Below are 19,028 nucleotides of genomic sequence, written 5' to 3' on the forward strand. Positions count from 1 at the left end.
ACCCTTCCCTTGTCCATTGTCCCATCCCCCACCACTGCTCTGTGTTATGGAGGTATTATTCCAGGAGCTCTACTCTAGACAGACACAGATAAGATGGGAGCTCCTCATCTAGACCTACCTTGGAAGAAGTAGGAGGCTCCCCCCTTCCCCATTCCCTACTCATCGGGCACTAACTCCCTCTCAGGCAAAACAGGCTAAGGGACAAGCTAAGAGCTAGGGGTTACTCCTCGACACCTGCCCACAGAAAAGGGGTGTTATTCTGGGAGAAGAGGGATGTTGTCACACCCCTAGCTCCTGCTGAGTGGCATAAAAGTTCTACCCATCAACCAAACAAAGAGTAGAGCAGTCAGAAATTTAACAGAGAAAACCAGGGAAAAGATAGCCAAGAAGAGCCCTCCTGGGATCACAGATGATCCTAGATGTTGGCAAGGATCTGCACATATGCTTAAGCTGCACCCACTCATGGGCAAAAAGAACAGTGGATGAGGGCAGTCTTGTTATCATTCCCAATGCCCCACATCGATATATCAACATAGGGAGGAAGCCTCCCTGGCACAAAGGGCTCAAGTACAAACCTCTACCCAAACACTGGTTGAAAAATAAACTATGACCCACAAGCAACTCTTAGAAAGGCAGACTTAAAGATAAAATCATAGTAGACTGGTTTCCAGTTCTTCATGTAAGGAGCCTGGAAGTTGTCACTGCATCCCTATCAAGTAAAGAGCTCAACAGACTAAAAAATCAACAACTTCCTGGATCCACAGAGAGGAAAACAGCTTTCCTCAAGACTGGAAGACACAGGAGGTAACAGCTTATTGGAACAGACAGAAACAGAACTACCTACCTTGAGCACCATGGCTGGGGCAGGAAATTTTGCCATAATTCATAAATTGTTAGAGGTTCTCTGTGGACAAGTCTGAGAGTTCCAAACTCAGGGGACTCAGTGATAGGGAGACCTCTTCATAATGTGAGATTTACCTCCAGAAGCTCAATCAGATTTCCACAATAAAATATCAGAAAAAACTCCCTGAACTTAAGGCAGGGGGAGAGGAAAAGGAACCATTTTGAAATCTGCCAGAGTATATTATTCTTTTTTTTTTTTTAAGATTATTTTTGGATTCACTCATTAGAGAGAGAGCGAGAGTCAGAGAGAGCAGGGGCCTCAGAGGGAGGGGGAGAAGCAGACTCCCTGCTGAGCAAAGAGCCTGATGCAGGACTTGATCCTAGGACCCTAGGACCATGACCTGAGCTGAAGGCAGATGCTTAACTGACTGAGCTACCCACGTGCCCCAGAGTATATTATTCTTAATAAAACCTCTTTTCAGGAGAAACAGGTTAAGTAGAGCACAACTTGCAGGGAAATACCCAACTCCAGCCCACTCTACATTTTGTCCCAACTATGGGTAAAGAAAAAAACTAAGAAACACTTGTGAAATTTATGTCCAGGGGCATAGGTTCACTAACAGATTGAGACCTATAGGACTACAGAGTGCTTCCTCTCTTCCCATGCTTCATCATCATATTACTAAAGGTTTATAGTACATATTACTGCAAATGTTTACAGCAGTTCCTTTTATCCAGTACAGCATGTCTGGCTATCAAGACAAAATTGTAAGGCATACCAAAAGGCAAAGATATATTTTGAAGGACAGAGCAAACACCAGAATCAGACGTGGCAAAAATAATAGAATTATCAGACTGGCAATTTAAAACAACTATCAATATGCTAAAGGGCTCTAATGGAAAGAGTAGACAGCATACGAAGACATGAACAATGAAAGAAGACAGATGGAAATCCTAAGAACCAAAAAGAAATGCTAGAGATGACAACTGTAAAGGAAACAAACAATGCCTCTGGTAAGCTTATTTGTAAGACTAGACACAGCTGAGGAAAAAAACCTCTGCTCTAGGGGACATGGCAAGAGAATCCTTGAAAACTGAAAAGCAAAGAGAATATAGATGGAGAAAAAACATAACATCTGACTACAATAACAACTATAAAAGGTGTGAACATAATGGAATATCAGAAGGAGATACACGACAATAATAACAATAATTTAAAACAAAAATGACAGCGAATTTTCCCAAATTAACATCAGATACCAAACCTTAGATCCAGGAAACTCAGAAAATACCAAAAAGGATAAAAATGACAAAAGTACTACATTTTCATAAGCTCAATCAGATTTCCACAATAAAATATCAGAAAAAACTCCTGAAAGAAGCCAGAAGAAAAAGACATACTTTATGGGGTCTAACTTCTCCTTAAAAACCATGCAAGCAAGAAGACAGTGGAGTAAAGGATTAAGAGAAAAACTCCACCAAACTAGAATTCTGTGCCCTGTAAAATTACCCTTTATTTTTTTTTTTAATTTTTATTTATTTATGATAGTCACACAGAGAGAGAGAGAGAGGCAGAGACATAGGCAGAGGGAGAAGCAGGCTCCATGCACCGGGAGCCCGACGTGGGATTCGATCTCGGGTCTCCAGGATCGCGCCCTGGGCCAAAGGCAGGTGCCAAACCACTGCGCCACCTAGGGATCCCTAAAATTACCCTTTAAAAGTGAAGGAAAAATAAAGACTTTCTCAGACAAATAAAAATTGAGAAAATTCTTGCTAGAAGACCTGCTTTGCATGAAATGTTAAAAGAAGTGCTTTAGAAGGGCACTTAGGTGGTTCAGTCAGTTAAGCATCAGACTTGGTTTCAGGGTTGAGATGAGCCCTGCATTGGGCTCCATACTCTGAACAGTCTGCTTGAGATACTCTCCCTCTCCCTCTGCCTCTTTTCCCACACATGCACTCTCTCTCTCAAATAAATAAAATCTTAAAAAAAAAAAGAAATGCTTTAGAAGGAAAATAATATAGGTCAGAGACAATCTGCATAAAGAACACTGAAGAAAGAAATATAAAAACGTTAATTTTTCTTAACTGATCTAACAAGTTTTTGCTCAAAATAATACCAACAATGTATTTGATTATGTATGCTTTGTATATATCATATATATGCATATATATTTGGATATATATATGAAATGAATGACACCAATGATACAAGAGATAGGAGGAATGAATTAGGATTATTCTGTTATTATAAGGTACTCATACTACCCATGAAATGATAGAGTATTATTTAAACGTGGACTTACATTAGCTGTAAATATATATTGTAAACTCTAAGGCAACCACTTAAAGAGTATCAACATGCTGAGAAAAGAGAGCAAATGGGATCATAAAATGCTCAATTAAAACTTTTTGCAAAAGGCAGAAAAAAGAGTGGAAGACAAAATAAAAGCAAAGAACAGGGCAACAAATAGAAACAGTAAGGAATATGTAGGTGTAATCCAACTATATCAATAATCAATTTGAATATCAATGTTATAAGTGCACCAAGTAGAAGACTGTCAGAGTGGATTAAAAAAACAAGACTCAAGTATAGGCTGTCTACAATAAATCTACTTTAAATGTAAAGACACATATAAATTAAAAGTAAGTAAATGGACAATAATAATTATCAAAAGAGTAGTTACATTTTAGACAGAGCACACTTCAAAGTAAGGAAAGTTATCAGAAATAAAGGGCATTATACAGTGATACAGGAGTCAATTCTCCAAGAGATATAATAATCCTTACCATGTATGTGCTTACAACAGAGCATCAAACTATATGAGGCAAAAACTAACTGCAAACAGAAACTGCAATTAGAAATAGATGAATCCACTATCACAGTTGAAGACTTCAACATCCCTCTAATCAGAAATGAACAGTTTCAGCAGCCAGAAAATCAGTAAGGACATAGTTGAACTCAACAACACCATCAGTCAACTAGATAGAATTAATATCTACAGACTAACTACAACCAAAAGCAGAATACACATTTCTCTCAAGCTCACCTGTTAACATTCATCAAGAGTTTACATTCTAGGTCATAAAACACATCTTAACAAATTTAAAAGAACAAAAATCATACAATGTTTGCTCTTAAAATTAATTAGAAATTTAATTAAAATAGAAATCATTATCAGGAAGATACACAGAGATTAAACATTATGCTTTAAAATAACACATGAGATAAAGAAGAAATCCCAAGGGAAATTTAAAAACATTTGGAACTAAATGAAAATAATAGCATACCAAATTTGTGCAATGCAGTGAAAGCAGTGGTTAAAAAAAAGTTATAGCACTGATGCACATACCAGAAAGGAAAAAGATTCAAAATCAATAATCTAAGCTTCTACTTTAGAAAACTAGAAAAAGATAACCAAAATAGAGTGAAAGAAAATAATAAAAATTGGAGTAGAAATCAATGAAATTAAAAACAGAAAGTAATATAGAAAATCAGCAAAATTAAAAGCTAGTTCTTTGAAAAGAACAGTAAAATTGATTGGTCTCTAGACAGCCCTCAGGGGGTGGTGGAGGGAGGAAGAGAGGGTAACAAACTACTAATACCAGAAATTAAAGAGAACACATCATTACAGATCCTATGGACATTAACAGGAAAGTAAAGGAATACTACAAACAACTCTATGCCCACATCAAAGAGACCAATTACTTGAAATACACAAACTGTCAAATTTCACACAAGAAGAAACAGACAATCTGAATAGGCCTGTATCTATTAAATGAATTGATTCAATAATAAATATAGTCAAACTGATCTCTGACAAAAGGAGCAACGGCAATAAAATGGAAGAAAGGCAGTCTCTTCAGTAAGTGGTGCTAGAACAACTGGATGTTCATAAGCAAATAAATTAATCCAGACAGACCTTTTGTCTTTCACAAAAATCAACTCAAAATGGATTAATAACCTAAATGTAAATCTATAGAAAACAATATAGAAGAAAACCTAGATAACCCAGGGTATGGCAATGACTTTTTCTTTTTTTAAGATTTATTTATTCATGAGAGGGGGAGGAGGAGCGGGGGCAAAGACATAGGCAGAGGGAGAAGCAGACTCCATGCAGGGAGCCTGATGTGGAACTTGATCCTGGGACTCCAGGATCACACCCTGGGTGGAGGGCAGGCACTAAACTGCTGAGCCACCAGGCATCCTGGCAATGACTTTTTAGATACAACACTAAAGGCAAGGTCCCTGGAATAGTAATTGTTGATGTGGGAGTTAAAATTAAAAACTTTCGTTCTGCAAAAGACACTGTCTAGAGAAAGATGATAACTACAGACTGGGAGAAAATATTTGCAAAATACACATATGATAAAGGAACTGCTATCTAACAAAGAATTCTTAAAAACAACCTGATTGAAAAATGGCCTTCAGATATGAATAAATACCTTACCAAAGAAAATATACAGATGGCAAATAAGCACATGAAAAGATACTCCACCTCATATGTTATTAGGGAAATGCAAATTAAAATGAAATACCACAACACAGAATGACACTATCCAATTCTGGTGAGGATGCAGAACAGAAACTCTCATACATTGCTGGTGGGAACAGAAAATGGTATAGCAACTTTGGAAGACAGTTTGGCAGTTTATAACAAAACTAAACATACTCTTACCATGTGATCCAGCAATCACACACCTCAAAAGACCTGACAAATTAAGTCCTCACAATTACTTATACAGGGATGTTCATAGCACTTTTATTCATAACTGCCAAAACTAGAAAGTAACTAATAATGTCCTTCAGTAGGTGAATGGATAAATCATTTGGGGGTACTTCTAGGCAATGGAATATTACTCAACACAAAAAAGAAATGAGCTATTAAGCAATAAAAAGACACTGAGGAACTTTAAATGTATATTACTAAGTGAAAGAAGATTATCTGAAAAGGCTACATACTCTGTGATTCCAACTATATAACATTCTGGAAAAGGCAAAATTATAGAAACAGTAAAATGATCACTGCAAGGGATTAGGGAGGAGAGGAAGGATGCACAAGCAGAACAGGATTTTTAGGGAAGTGAAAAAAATACTCCATGATACCATAATGATGGAGGCATGTCATTAGATATTTGTCTAAACCCACAGAATGTACAACATCAAGAGTGAACTTGATGTAATGTTGAACATGTAATCATGTAATCATGAACATTGGTGATTGTGATGGGTCAAAGGTAGATTGATGAATTGTAACTACAGTATCACTTTGGTGGTAGATGTTGACAATGGGGAGGCTAGGGTAGGGGGATATATGGGAATTCTCTGTATCTTTCCTTTAATTTTGCTGTGAACCACAACTTCTCTAAAAATTAAGCTAAATCAAAAAAAAAATTAAGCTAAATCAAATAAAACCAAATTGAAATACATTAATTTAAATCACATACTTCCCTGGTCTGGAAGACTGCACATACCCAAGGCTGCCCTTCTCAGGAGCAATCAGAGAGGGAATTTCCAAGCTGCTAGTCTGGTTGACCATGGGACAAAGTAAACCCCCTAACTGTGATAGCAGCCTTCAAAAGCCACACATATCTCAAATAGTAAAAAGTAAAAATCTAAATGACCCAGGAGGTTTAAGTGCAACTTTTGATTAATGAGTCTAATGCTGATATAGGGGTGACTCCTAGGTATTTAAGCCAAATGATAAACAAGAGGAAAAAAATCTGAGTAGGGACAGCAGAGACTGCATGCACACTGCAAGAGAAACAGACTTCAAAGAGTTTGTTCATCCAAGTCTTTAAACAAATGATCAAACAACATCAATATCTAGGGGCACAGCAAATCAGTATCATGAGTAGCTAAATTATTTCACAATATATCCTACGTGCAACATTATCAAAACTGTTCAGTTTTCAACAAAAAATTATGAGACATTCAAATAAATAGGGAAGTGTGACCTATATAAAGCAGTAAAAAATGAGCGATAAAAATGGTGGTCCATAAAGGTTATAAAGCTATTATTTAAAAATATTCAAAGAACTAAAAATATATATAAAGAATGAAGAGGGAGGGGCAAGATGGCGAAAGAGTAGGGTCCCCAAGTCACCTGTCCCCACCAAATTACCTAGATAACCTTCAAATCATCCTGAAAATCTACGAATTCGGCCTGAGATTTCAAGAGAGAACACCTGGAATGCTACAGTGAGAAGAGTTCACACTTCTATCAAGGTAGGAAGACGAGGAAAAAGAAATAAAGAAACAAAAGGCATCCAAGGGGGAGGGGCCCCGCAAGGAGCCGGGCTAAGGCCGGGCGAGTGCCCCCAGCAGAGAAAAGCACCGTCCCGGAGAAGCAGGAGCATCACCAATCTTCCCGGACAGAAAGGGGCTCACAGGGAGTTAGAGCAGGACCCAGGAGGGCAGGGATGCCCTCAGGCTCCCTGGGACACTAACAGACACCTTCGCCCCAGGGAGAGTGCACCGAGCTCCTTAAAGGGCTGCAGCAAGCGCATGGCAGGACCTGGGAGCAGCTAGGAGGGGCTCGGGCGGTGGCTCCGCGGGGAGGGGGCTTCCCGGCCGGGAGCGCGAATCCAACAGCGCAGACCCGTGAGCACAGGGCGCCGGGGACAACGCCCAGATCTGGCCTCAACCGGGACAGGCAGAGGCCGGGAGGGCCCAGGACAGCAAGGACGCTCCTGCCCAAGCTGAGCAGATCAGCAGCCCCGACCCCAAAGCATCCAGGCCCTGCAGACGGAGAGATCCGGAGTTACTGCGGGAGCTGAATCCAGGGCTCCAGAGCTGGCCGGTGCCACTGCGGTTGATCCTCCTAGGGCCTAACTGGGTAAACAACCCCCACTGAGCCCTGCACCAGGCAAGAGGCAGAGCAGCTCCCCCATGTGCTAACACCTGAAAATCAGCACAACAGGCCCCTCCCCCAGAAGACCAGCTAGACGGCCAAGTTCCAGGGGAAGTCAAGGGACTTAAAGCATACAGAATCAGAAGATACTCCCCCGTGTTTTGTTTTTGTTTTTTTTTTTGCTTTTTGATTTCTGTTTGCTTCCCCCACCATTTTTCCTTTCTCTTTTTCTTCTTTTTTCTTCCTTTTTTTCTTTTTCTCTTTTTTTCCCTTCTTTCTCTCCTTTTTCTCCTTTTCCCAATACAACTTGTTTTTGGCCACTCTGCACTGAGCAAAATGACAAGAAGAAAAACCTCACCTCAAAAGAAAGAATCAGAAACACTCCTCTCGCCCACAGAGTTACAAAATCTGGATTACAATTCAATGTCAGAAAGCCAGTTCAGAAGCACTATTATACAGCTACTGGTGGCTCTAGAAAAAAGCATAAAGGACTCAAGAGACTTCATGACTGCAGAATTTCGATCCAATCAGGCAGAAATTAAAAATCAATTGAATGAGATGCAATCCAAACTAGAAGTCCTAACGATGAGGGTTAACGAGGTGGAAGAATGGGTGAGTGACATAGAAGACAAGTTGACGGCAAAGAGGGAAAATGAGGAAAAAAGAGACAGACAATTAAAAGACCATGAAGACAGATTAAGGGAAATAAACGACGGCCTGAGGAAGAAAAACCTACGTTTAATTGGGGTTCCCGAGGGCGCCGAAAGGGACAGAGGTCCAGAATATGTATTTTAACAAATCATAGCTGAAAACTTTCCTAATCTGGGAAGGGAAACAGGCATTCAGATCCAGGAAATAGAGAGATCCCCCCTAAAGTCAATAAAAACCGTTCAACACCTCGACATTTAATAGTTAAGCTTGCAAATTCCAAAGATAAAGAGAAGATCCTTAAAGCAGCAAGAGACAAGAAATCCCTGACTTTTATGGGGAGGAGTATTAGAGTAACAGCAGACCTCTCCACAGAGACCTGGCAGGCCAGGGTCCTAAATGAGAAAAACATGCAACCAAGAATACTTTATCCAGCACGGCTCTCATTCAGAATGGAAGGAGAGAGAAAGAGCTTCCAAGACAGGCAGGAATTGAAAGAATATGTGACCCCCAAACCAACTCTGCAAGAAATTTTAAGGCGGACTCTTAAAATTCCCCTTTAAGACGAAGTCCAGTGGAACAATCCACAAAAACAAGGACTGAATAGATATCATGAGGACTCATATGAAACTCATATCTTTCAATAGTAACTCTGAACGTGAATGGGCTTAATGACCCCATCAAAAGGCGCAGGGTTTCAGACTGGATAAAAAAGCAGGACCCATCTATTTGCTGTCTACAAGAGACTCATTTTAGACAGAAGGACACCTACAGCCTGAAAATAAAAGGTTGGAGAACCATTTAATATTCAAATGGTCCTCAAAAGAAAGCAGGGGTAACCATCCTTATATCAGATAAACTAAAATTTACCCCAAAGACTGTAGTGAGAGATGAAGAGGGACACTATAACATACTTAAAGGATCTATCCAACAAGAGGACTTAACAATCCTCAATATATATGCCCCGAATGTGGGAGCTGCCAAATATATCAATCAATTAATAACCAAGGTTAAGACATACTTAGATAATAATACACTTATACTTGGTGACTTCAATCTAGCACTTTCTACACTCGATAGGTCTTCTAAACACAACATCCCCAAAGAAACGAGAGCTTTAAATGATACTCTGGACCAGATGGATTTCACAGATATCTACAGAACTTTACATCCAAACTCAACTGAATACACATTCTTCTCAAGTGTACATGGAACCTTCTCCAGAATAGACCACATACTGGGTCACAAATCGGGTCTGAACCAATACCAAAAGATTGGGATCGTCCCCTGCATATTCTCAGACCATAATGCCTTGAAATTAGAACTAAATCACAACAAGAAGTTTGGAAGGACTTCAAACACGTGGAGGTTAAGGACCATCCTGCTAAAAGATGAAAGGGTCAACCAGGAAATTAAGGAAGAATTAAAAAGATTCATGGAAACTAATGAGAATGAAGATACAACCATTCAAAATCTTTGGGATGCAGCAAAAGCAGTCCTGAGGGGGAAATACATCGCAATACAAGCATCCATTCAAAAACTGGAAAGAACTCAAATACAAAAGCTAACCTTACACCTAAAGGAGCTAGAGAAAAAACAGCAAATAGATCCTACACCCAGCAGAAGAAGAGAGTTAATAAAGATTCAAGCAGAACTCAACGAAATCGAGACCAGACGAATTGTGGAACAGATCAACAAAACCAGGAGTTGGTTCTTTGAAAGAATTAATAAGATAGATAAACCATTAGCCAACCTTATTAAAAAGAAGAGAGAGAAGACTCAAATTAATAAAATCATGAATGAGAAAGGAGAGATCACTACCAACACCAAGGAAATACAAAAGTTTTTAAAAACATATTATGAACAGCTATACGCCAATAAATTAGGCAATCTAGAAGAAATGGACGCATTCCTGGAAAGCCACAAACTACCAAAACTGGAACAGGAAGAAATAGAAAACCTTAACAGGCCAATAACCAGGCAGGAAATTGAAGGAGTCATCAAAAACCTCCCAAGACAAAAAAGTACAGGGCCAGATGGCTTCCCAGGGAAATTCGATCAAACGTTTAAAGAAGAAATCATACCTATTCTACTAAAGCTGTTTGGAAAGATAGAAAGAGATGGAGTACTTCCAAATTCGTTCTATGAGGCCAGCATCACCTTAATTCCAAAACCAGACAAAGACCCCACCAAAAAGGAGAATTACAGACCAATATCCCTGATGAACATTGGATGCAAAAATTCTCAACAACATACTAGCCAATAGGATCCAACAGTACATTAAGAAAATTATTCACCATGACCAAGTAGGATTTATCTCTGGGACACAAGGCTGGTTCAACACCCGTAAAACAATCAATGTGATTCATCATACCAGCAAGAGAAAAACCAAGAACCATATGATCCTTTCATTAGATGCGGAGAAAGCATTTGACAAAATACAGCATCCATTCCTGATCAAAACTCTTCAGAGTGTAGGGATACAGGGAACATTCCTTGACATCTTAAAAGCCATCTACGAAAAGCCCACAGCAAATATCATTCTCAGTGGGGAAGCACTGGGAGCCTTTCCCCTAACATCAGGAACAAGACAGGGATGTCCACTGTCACCACTGCTATTCAACATAGTACTGGAAGTCCTAGCCTCAGCAATCAGACAACAAAAAGACATTAAAGGCATTCAAATTGGCAAAGAAGAAGTCAAACTCTCCCTCTTCGCCGATGACATGATACTCTACATAGAAAACCCAAAAGCCTCCACCCCAAGATTGCTAGAAGTCATACAGCAATTTGGTAGCGTGGCAGGATATAAAATGAATGCCCAGAAATCAGTGGCATTTCTATACACTAACAATGAGACTGAAGAAAGAGAAATTAAGGAGTCAATCCCATTTACAACTGCACCCAAAAGCATAAGATACCTAGGAGTAAACCTAACCAAAGAGGTAAAGGATCTATACCCTCAAAACTATAGAACACTTCTGAAAGAAATTGAGGAAGACATAAAGAGATGGAAAATTATTCCATGCTCATGGATTGGCAGAATTAATATTGTGAAAATGTCAATGTTACCCAGGGCAATTTACACGTTTAATGCAATCCCTATCAAAATACCATGGACTTTCTTCAGAGAGTTAGAACAAATTATTTTAAGATTTGTGTGGAATCAGAAAAGACCCCGAATAGCCAGGGGAATTTTAAAAAAGAAAACCATATCTGGGGGCATCACAATGCCAGATTTCAGCTTATACTACAAAGCTGTGGTCATCAAGACAGTGTGGTACTGGCACAAAAACAGACACATAGATCAATGGAACAGAATAGAGAACCCAGAAGTGGACCCTGAACTTTATGGGCAACTAATATTCGATAAAGGAGGAAAGACTATCCATTGGAAGAAAGACAGTCTCTTCAATAAATGGTGCTGGGAAAATTGGACATCCACATGCAGAAGAATGAAACTAGACCACTCTCTTTCACCATACACAAAGATAAACTCAAAATGGATGAAAGATCTAAATGTGAGACATGATTCCATCAAAATCCTAGAGAAGAACACAGGCAACACCCTTTTTGAACTCGGCCATAGTAACTTCTTGCAAGATACATCCACGAAGGCAAAAGAAACAAAAGCAAAAATGAACTATTGGGACTTAATCAAGATAAGAAGCTTTTGCACAGCAAAGGATACAGTCAACAAAACTCAAAGACAACCTACAGAATGGGAGAAGATATTTGCAAATGACATATCAGATAAAGGGCTAGTTTCCAAGATCTATAAAGAACTTCTTAAACTCAACACCAAAGAAACAAACAATCCAATCATGAAATGGGCAAAAGACATGAACAGAAATCTCACAGAGGAAGACATAGACATGGCCAACATGCACATGAGAAAATGCTCTGCATCACTTGCCATCAGGGAAGTACAAATCAAAACCACAATGAGATACCACCTCACACCAGTGAGAATGGGGAAAATTAACAAGGCAGGAAACAACAAATGTTGGAGAGGATGTGGAGAAAAGGGAACCCTCATACACTGTTGGTGGGAATGTGAACTGGTGCAGCCACTCTGGAAAACTGTGTGGAGGTTCCTCAAAGAGTTAAAAATACACCTGCCCTACGACCCAGCAATTGCACTGCTGGGGATTTACCCCAAAGATACAGATGCAGTGAAACGCCGGGACACCTGCACCCCGATGTTTATAGCAGCAATGGCCACGATAGCCAAACTGTGGAAGGAGCCTTGGTGTCCAACGAAAGATGAATGGATAAAGAAGATGTGGTTTATGTATACAATGGAATATTACTCAGCTATTAGAAATGACAAATACCCACCATTTGCTTCAACGTGGATGGAACTGGAGGGTATTATGCTGAGTGAAGTAAGCCAGTCGGAGAAGGACAAACATTATATGTTCTCATTCATTTGGGGAATATAAATAATAGTGAAATGGAATATAAGGGAAGGGGGAAGAAATGTGTGGGAAATATCAGAAAGGGAGACAGAACGTAAAGACTGCTAACTCTGGGAAACGAACTAGGGGTGTTGGAAGGGGAGGTGGGCGGGGGGTGGGAGTGAATGGGTGACGGGCACTGGGGGTTATTCTGTATGTTAGTAAATTGAACACCAATAAAAAAAAAAAAAAAAAAAAAGGACAATATAATTGCATATTTATTCTTTTCACCAATTTAAATAGCAATTATATAAAACCAATATGTATTACTATATTGTTGAGCTAATAACAGAGAAATGTAATATATTTGACAGTAAACACAAAAGGAAGTAGGTGGGAGCAAAGATGTATTAGCATAAGGAAATGATGTCAGATATTTCAAATCCACAGGAAGAAATGAAGAGAAATGGTAAATAAGAAGGTTATTATAACAAACTCTATAATAAATATATACTTGACTCCATTTCTTCTTTCAGTGTATTTAAAAGACATACAATTATATCAAGTAAAAATTATAATGTATTGTTGGGTATATAACATATTTAGATGTAGTTTGTGTAACAATAATGACACCAAAGGGGGAAAACAGAAATGGAGCTATATAGGAGTAAAGCTTTTATACTTCCTTAGAATAAATTTAAAGAAATTTTGGTAAGATGCACATTTTAAGGCCTACCCCCCCCCCCCCAAAAAAAAAGAAAACAAATACAAAAAACCCACTAAGGAAATAACTAAAAAAGTATAATTAAGTATTTTTTGAAGAAAGTAAAATGTTATGCTAGAAAATATCCACTTCATTTAAAATAAAGCAGGAAAGGAGGAAAAAAACAAAGAGCTATAAAAAACAGTATAATGGCATAAACTGGATTAAAAAAAACACACACAAAAAATGATCCAACTACATGTTATCTATTAGAAACACATTTTAGATTCAAAGATAAAAAGGCAGAAAGTGAAAGGATGGAAAAAAAGGTATGCCATGCAAACAGTAACTGAAATACAGCTGGAATGGTTACAATAGTATCAGACAAATATATATATATATTTTTAAAAGATTTTATTTCTTTGAGAGTGAGTAAGAGAGAGCGAGAGTGATTGGGCATAAGCAGGGGGAAGAGCAGAGAGAGTGGGAGAAGCTGACCCCACTGGGCAGGTAGCCTGATGCCAAGCTTGATCCTGGGACTCTGGGATCGTGACCGGAGCAGGGGAAATCAATAGACTGAGCCACCCAGGCACCCCAAGACAAAATAAGTTTTAAGACCAAAGTTACTAGAGACAGAGAAGGACATTTTATAATGATATCTAAGAGTCAATCCATCAAGAAGACATAACAATTATAAACATGTATACTGAACAACAGAGCTAGCTCCAAAATATACGGAGCAAAAAGTGACAGAATTGAAAGGAAAAATAAAATCTCAGAAATAATAGTTGGGGAGACTCCAATACCCCACTTTCAATAATGGATAGAACAACTAGACAAAATATTAACAAAGAAATAGAAGACTTGAGCAGTATTAAAAAAAACACCAAAATTATAAGCCATGTGACCTAATAGCTATCTCAATACCGTAACTCAACATCAGCCGAAAAATACATATTACCAAGTATACGTGAAACATTCTGCAAATATGTTGGTCTGTAAAACAAGCCTCAATAAATTTGAAAGGACTGAAATTATACAAAGCATGTTCTCAATCACAATGGAATGAAATTAGAAATCAATAATGGAAATAAAATTGGGAAATTCACAAATATGGGGAAACTAAACAAAATATTCCTTAATAACCAATAGATAAAATAATATACAAGGGAAATGAAAAAAAAATACTTTGAGATGAATGAAAACAAAAATGCAAGCTACCAGATCTATGAGATGCAGTTAAGGTAATGCTCAGTGTAAAATGTATACCTGTAAATGCCTATATAAAAAAAGTTTTCAAACCACCTCACCCCCACAAATCCCAATATCACTTGTTCTCTATTACATTATTCTATTTCAGTGCCTGAGACTCTTGTTCCTTTTTTTTTTTTTTTTAATTTTTTTTAAATTTATTTATGATAGTCACAGAGAGAGAGAGAGAGGCAGAGACATACGCAGAGGGAGAAGCAGGCTCCATGCACCAGGAGCCCAATGTGGGATTCGATCCTGGGTCTCCAGGATCAAGCCCTGGGCCAAAGGCAGGCGCCAAACCACTGCGCCACCCAGGGATCCCGAGACTCTTGTTCCTATATTTATGTTGTGTCTCTCTGCATCAAATCAAAAGCTTTCTAGGGGCAGACACTTTGCATTGTTCACTGTCTGGCCTTACTAGAACAACAGCCATAGAACGTTACTTGACCAGATGAGGGGCTTAATAAATATTTTCTGACCAACATGAAGTCGACATCTTTCCTTAGAATTAGCACTCATATTTATAAAATTTTTCACTGTCGCTCCAAATTTCTGTTCATTTAGCTTATTATTACAACTGACTGACCCTCCTACCAATTTTTAAAATTCAGGATCCCATCAATATTTTTTTTAATGAAAAATTGCATATATTATTTAAACTGCTGAAAAAGAAAATCTTCTTGAACCAAGTCAAATAAAAAATGCGGTTTACCTTTGAATGTGAGTTTGAATTGTGCAGGTCCACTTATATGTGGATTTCTTTTGAAAAATACACCATGCTAATATATTTCTTTCTTCATGACTTTAACATTTTCTTTTCTCTAGCTTACTTTATTGTAAGAATATAGCATATAATATGTGTAACATGAAATATGTTGACTGTTATCAATAAGGTTTACAGTCAGTAGTAGGCTATTAAAGGTTAAGTTTTTGGGAAGTCAAAACTTACATGTAGTACAGCAGAGAGGACATAGTCAATAATACTGTAATGATGTTGTATGACGACAGACATAACTATTACACTTATTATGGTGAGCACTGAGTAATGTATAGAACTGTCGAGTCACACTGTGTTGGTACTCCTGAAACTAATATAACATTGTATGTTAACTATACTTCAATAATAAAAATTTAAAAATGAAATAAAAAAAGAAGTTTGAAATTTAAAACCTAATGAATACGCTTTTCATTTATTTTAAATTAAAAAAAAAGTTCTATACGATTTTCGATTGTGAGGGGGTTGATGTCCCTAACCCATGCTGTTCAAGGGTCACTTATAAAATTAAAATATGTTAATATAAAAGGAAGAAAGAATGGGTTACACAAAGGCTAAGTCAATGTCCTTACTTCTTTGAGTTGTAGAGTAAGAAATCATTTCCCTTATTTAATTCCAGAGTACTAAAGGCAAGCAAAAAAAGAACTGTATAAACGCTTGAAAGAAAACTATAGTTCCTTAACTATTAGAGCTTATGCTATCAACAGTAATTACATCTAGATGATTAACATTTTTCAAAAAAAAAGATTAAAATTACAAGGGTATCATGATAAAAACAACTTACACAGTCTTTTTGTCCTGCCGAAGAAGTTTAGAAGAGAATTCACTCAGTACTTCCAGGAAAGCCAGATTAGGAGGCGGATATTCTTGTCCTTTCTGATTTTGGTATTTAAAGGCAAATTCTATGCCATCCCTGAAGTAAAAGATAAGTATCACCTTATTTTTCCAGGTAGGTGGTATAGTTCTCTAAATGGACTAGAATTTCAAAGTTGGGTAGGCAGGAAAATCATCACTGAATATAATAAAATCTAATAAATTTGATAAATTTGAAGTGTAAAACAATGTTAATTTGTAGGACATATGTACCTAATAATATTTCTATTATTTATAGTAAAAAACTTTAAGTTGTTAAACAAAGCTAAATTCTTATGTGCACCTTGTAGGGGTAGCACAATATCCTGGAAAGGTAGTTAGATTATCAGCAAATTTGGTTCTCAGAATTGGTCATGGTATCAAACAGCTGTGTGAGGTATTTAACTTTTTCTGTCATTCAATTTTCAGTTATGAAATAAGTGAAAGACCAAATCAGTATTGCACAGTGTTTTTAAACCCTTGTCTCCCATAACATTCTGACAGCCTAGATAAGAATATTTTGTTAAACTTTAATTTCTTTACTTTGTAAGTTGAAAAAATAGGCAGCAAAGTGTTTTTCAAATTAAAAAGGCCCTCCCAGTTGAGACTCACCAGACTACACAATCTGTAAAGTACTTATAACTTAAAAATTTTATCATTTTCCACTATGGGTCAAATAACAGCTATTTCAGTTAAATTCAGGAAACCAGATTCTCTAAAACAGAAAGTATTTATTCAGCTCACTCACTTGTGAAGTGTGGCAACTGCTTCTCGTGTCTTGATCTGATCCAGTCCAAATGTTAGGGCAAAGCGACGTGCCAACTCTTTAATGCCGCTGACATGGGCAGATGTCCTATCTAGGTTGGGACCTTGCTCTTGAACAAGTTCATTAAACAACTGATTGAAAGAAAAAAAGAGGAAAAAACCTACAGCTAAGAAATATTTTATTTATTATTAAAATAGGTAATATAATTTAAAAATATTTAAAAGGTATATGGTAAAATATTTATTTCCCTTCTAGCATTGAACTGTAGCCACATTGTTCCCTTTCTCCAAAATCTCCAATTTTCTTTTTAACAAAAGATAATATATTTTGGGCTGGGGAAAGGAAATATGTTTATAGAAATATATTTGTATTCATAAACATGTATTCTTTTTATTGTTTTTATAGGGACAGCAATATATGAAATATAGGGTTCAGAACTTTATTTTTTCACTTATTATATCTTAGACAAGAACATTATGTAAAAGAAGACATTTGGATATATGGGGTGGTTTTCCCACCCCAAATCAAAATATACAAAAAAGTTCTTAAGCTGGATGGAGGAGTTTTATAAATTACACACACATTACATATATTGTGTCAAAATAACAACAACTGAATATCCTTAAGTACTAAAGAATATAAAAGCTATCATTCTACCACCAAGGTCAGAAACTTAAATTTATCTGTACACATCTCTCTTCCCTCCTATTATGAGAGATTAATAGTCCAGGCTTTCCTCTAAAGCAACTCCCTCCTTATGTACTAGATCTCATTCCATTTTACGTATTCAGCAATTTAGCTCCTGTGCTTACTGCTCTGCCCTGATCCTTAACTATTCCTTCTACTACATGCATGCATCTTAAACACACCCCCCCAATACAAAAAACTAACTTCTTAACTCAATCTTCTATACCAGCTATCAATACATTGTTTTGAATATTTTTGGCAAAAATCCTGAAAAGTATTCTTTACATTTGTTTTTTTCACTTCCTTATCTTCCATCTCTCAATTCACTTTTATCATACCATTCCATTAAAATAATACTTCTATTAATTATGTTGTTCATCTTTTCAGTTTTCTTCAGCAACATATTGGCCTGAACTACTTACAGTGCTGTAATTAGAAACAGCAGTTCTTCCAAACATTTTCAAATTTATTCACAGGTAATTATAAATTCTTCACCTTCTAAATGTTTTCAGAGATGGTTGTACACAATAGCCTTAAATTTTAAAATTTACACTTACAATGAATACAAAGAAAATATATCTCTGTGCAAAATTAAAGGAATATAAAAAATAAAAGTTCTTCTTCCTCTTTCCCATTAGCATTCTTCTCTCCAAGTAAACAATGTTTAAGTTTCAAGGTTTTCTAGACCAGTTTAGACGTATTAATATATATATGTAAGACTTTTAATATAAATGATACTATACTATGTATTTTGTCCTGAAACTTGCAAATTATTTTCTTTTTCAAAATTTTAATTAAATTCCAGTTAGTTAACATACAGCGCAATATTAGTTTTAGGTGTAGAATTTAGTGATTCATCACTTACATACAACACCCAGTGTTCATTCCAAGAGCCCTTTTTACTACCCATCACACGTTTAGCCCATCCCCCTGTCCACCTCCCCTCCAGTAATTCTCAGTCTGTTCTCTATCGTTAAGAGTTTGTTTTTTGGCTTGCCCTGTTTTTGTTTTTTTCTTTTTTCCCCTCTATATTCATCTGTTTTGTTTAAATTCCATATATGAGAGAAGTCATAGGTATTTGTCCTTCTCTATTTTCACTTAGCACAACAGTCTCTAGGCTCCTTCCACATCATTTTGCAAACAGCAAGATTTCATTCTTTTCGGAGATGAGTAATACTCTGTTGTGTGTGTGTGTGTGTGTGTGTGTGTGTGTGTATACCACATCTTCTTTACCCATTCATCAGTCAATGGA

At 37.2% G+C, this 19,028-nt stretch overlaps 1 protein-coding gene across 4 annotated transcripts in view; it reads right to left on the bottom strand.

The window, feature by feature from the left end:
* The window catches only part of STAG1 (stromal antigen 1), a 393,362-nt gene that overhangs the window by 11,201 nt on the left and 363,133 nt on the right, over positions 1–19,028 (bottom strand). For all 4 annotated transcript variants that reach the window (XM_038570965.1, XM_038570961.1, XM_038570962.1 and 1 more), the window contains 2 exons: positions 17,072–17,220; positions 16,256–16,384 (listed from right to left, as the gene is read on the bottom strand). In XM_038570965.1, coding sequence (XP_038426893.1) covers positions 16,256–16,384; positions 17,072–17,220 — 278 coding nt within the window. The remainder of the gene's footprint in view (positions 1–16,255; positions 16,385–17,071; positions 17,221–19,028) is intronic.

The sequence above is a fragment of the Canis lupus genome, chromosome 23, assembly GCF_011100685.1.
Source record: "Canis lupus familiaris isolate Mischka breed German Shepherd chromosome 23, alternate assembly UU_Cfam_GSD_1.0, whole genome shotgun sequence".
NCBI classification, from domain to species: domain Eukaryota; kingdom Metazoa; phylum Chordata; class Mammalia; order Carnivora; family Canidae; genus Canis; species Canis lupus.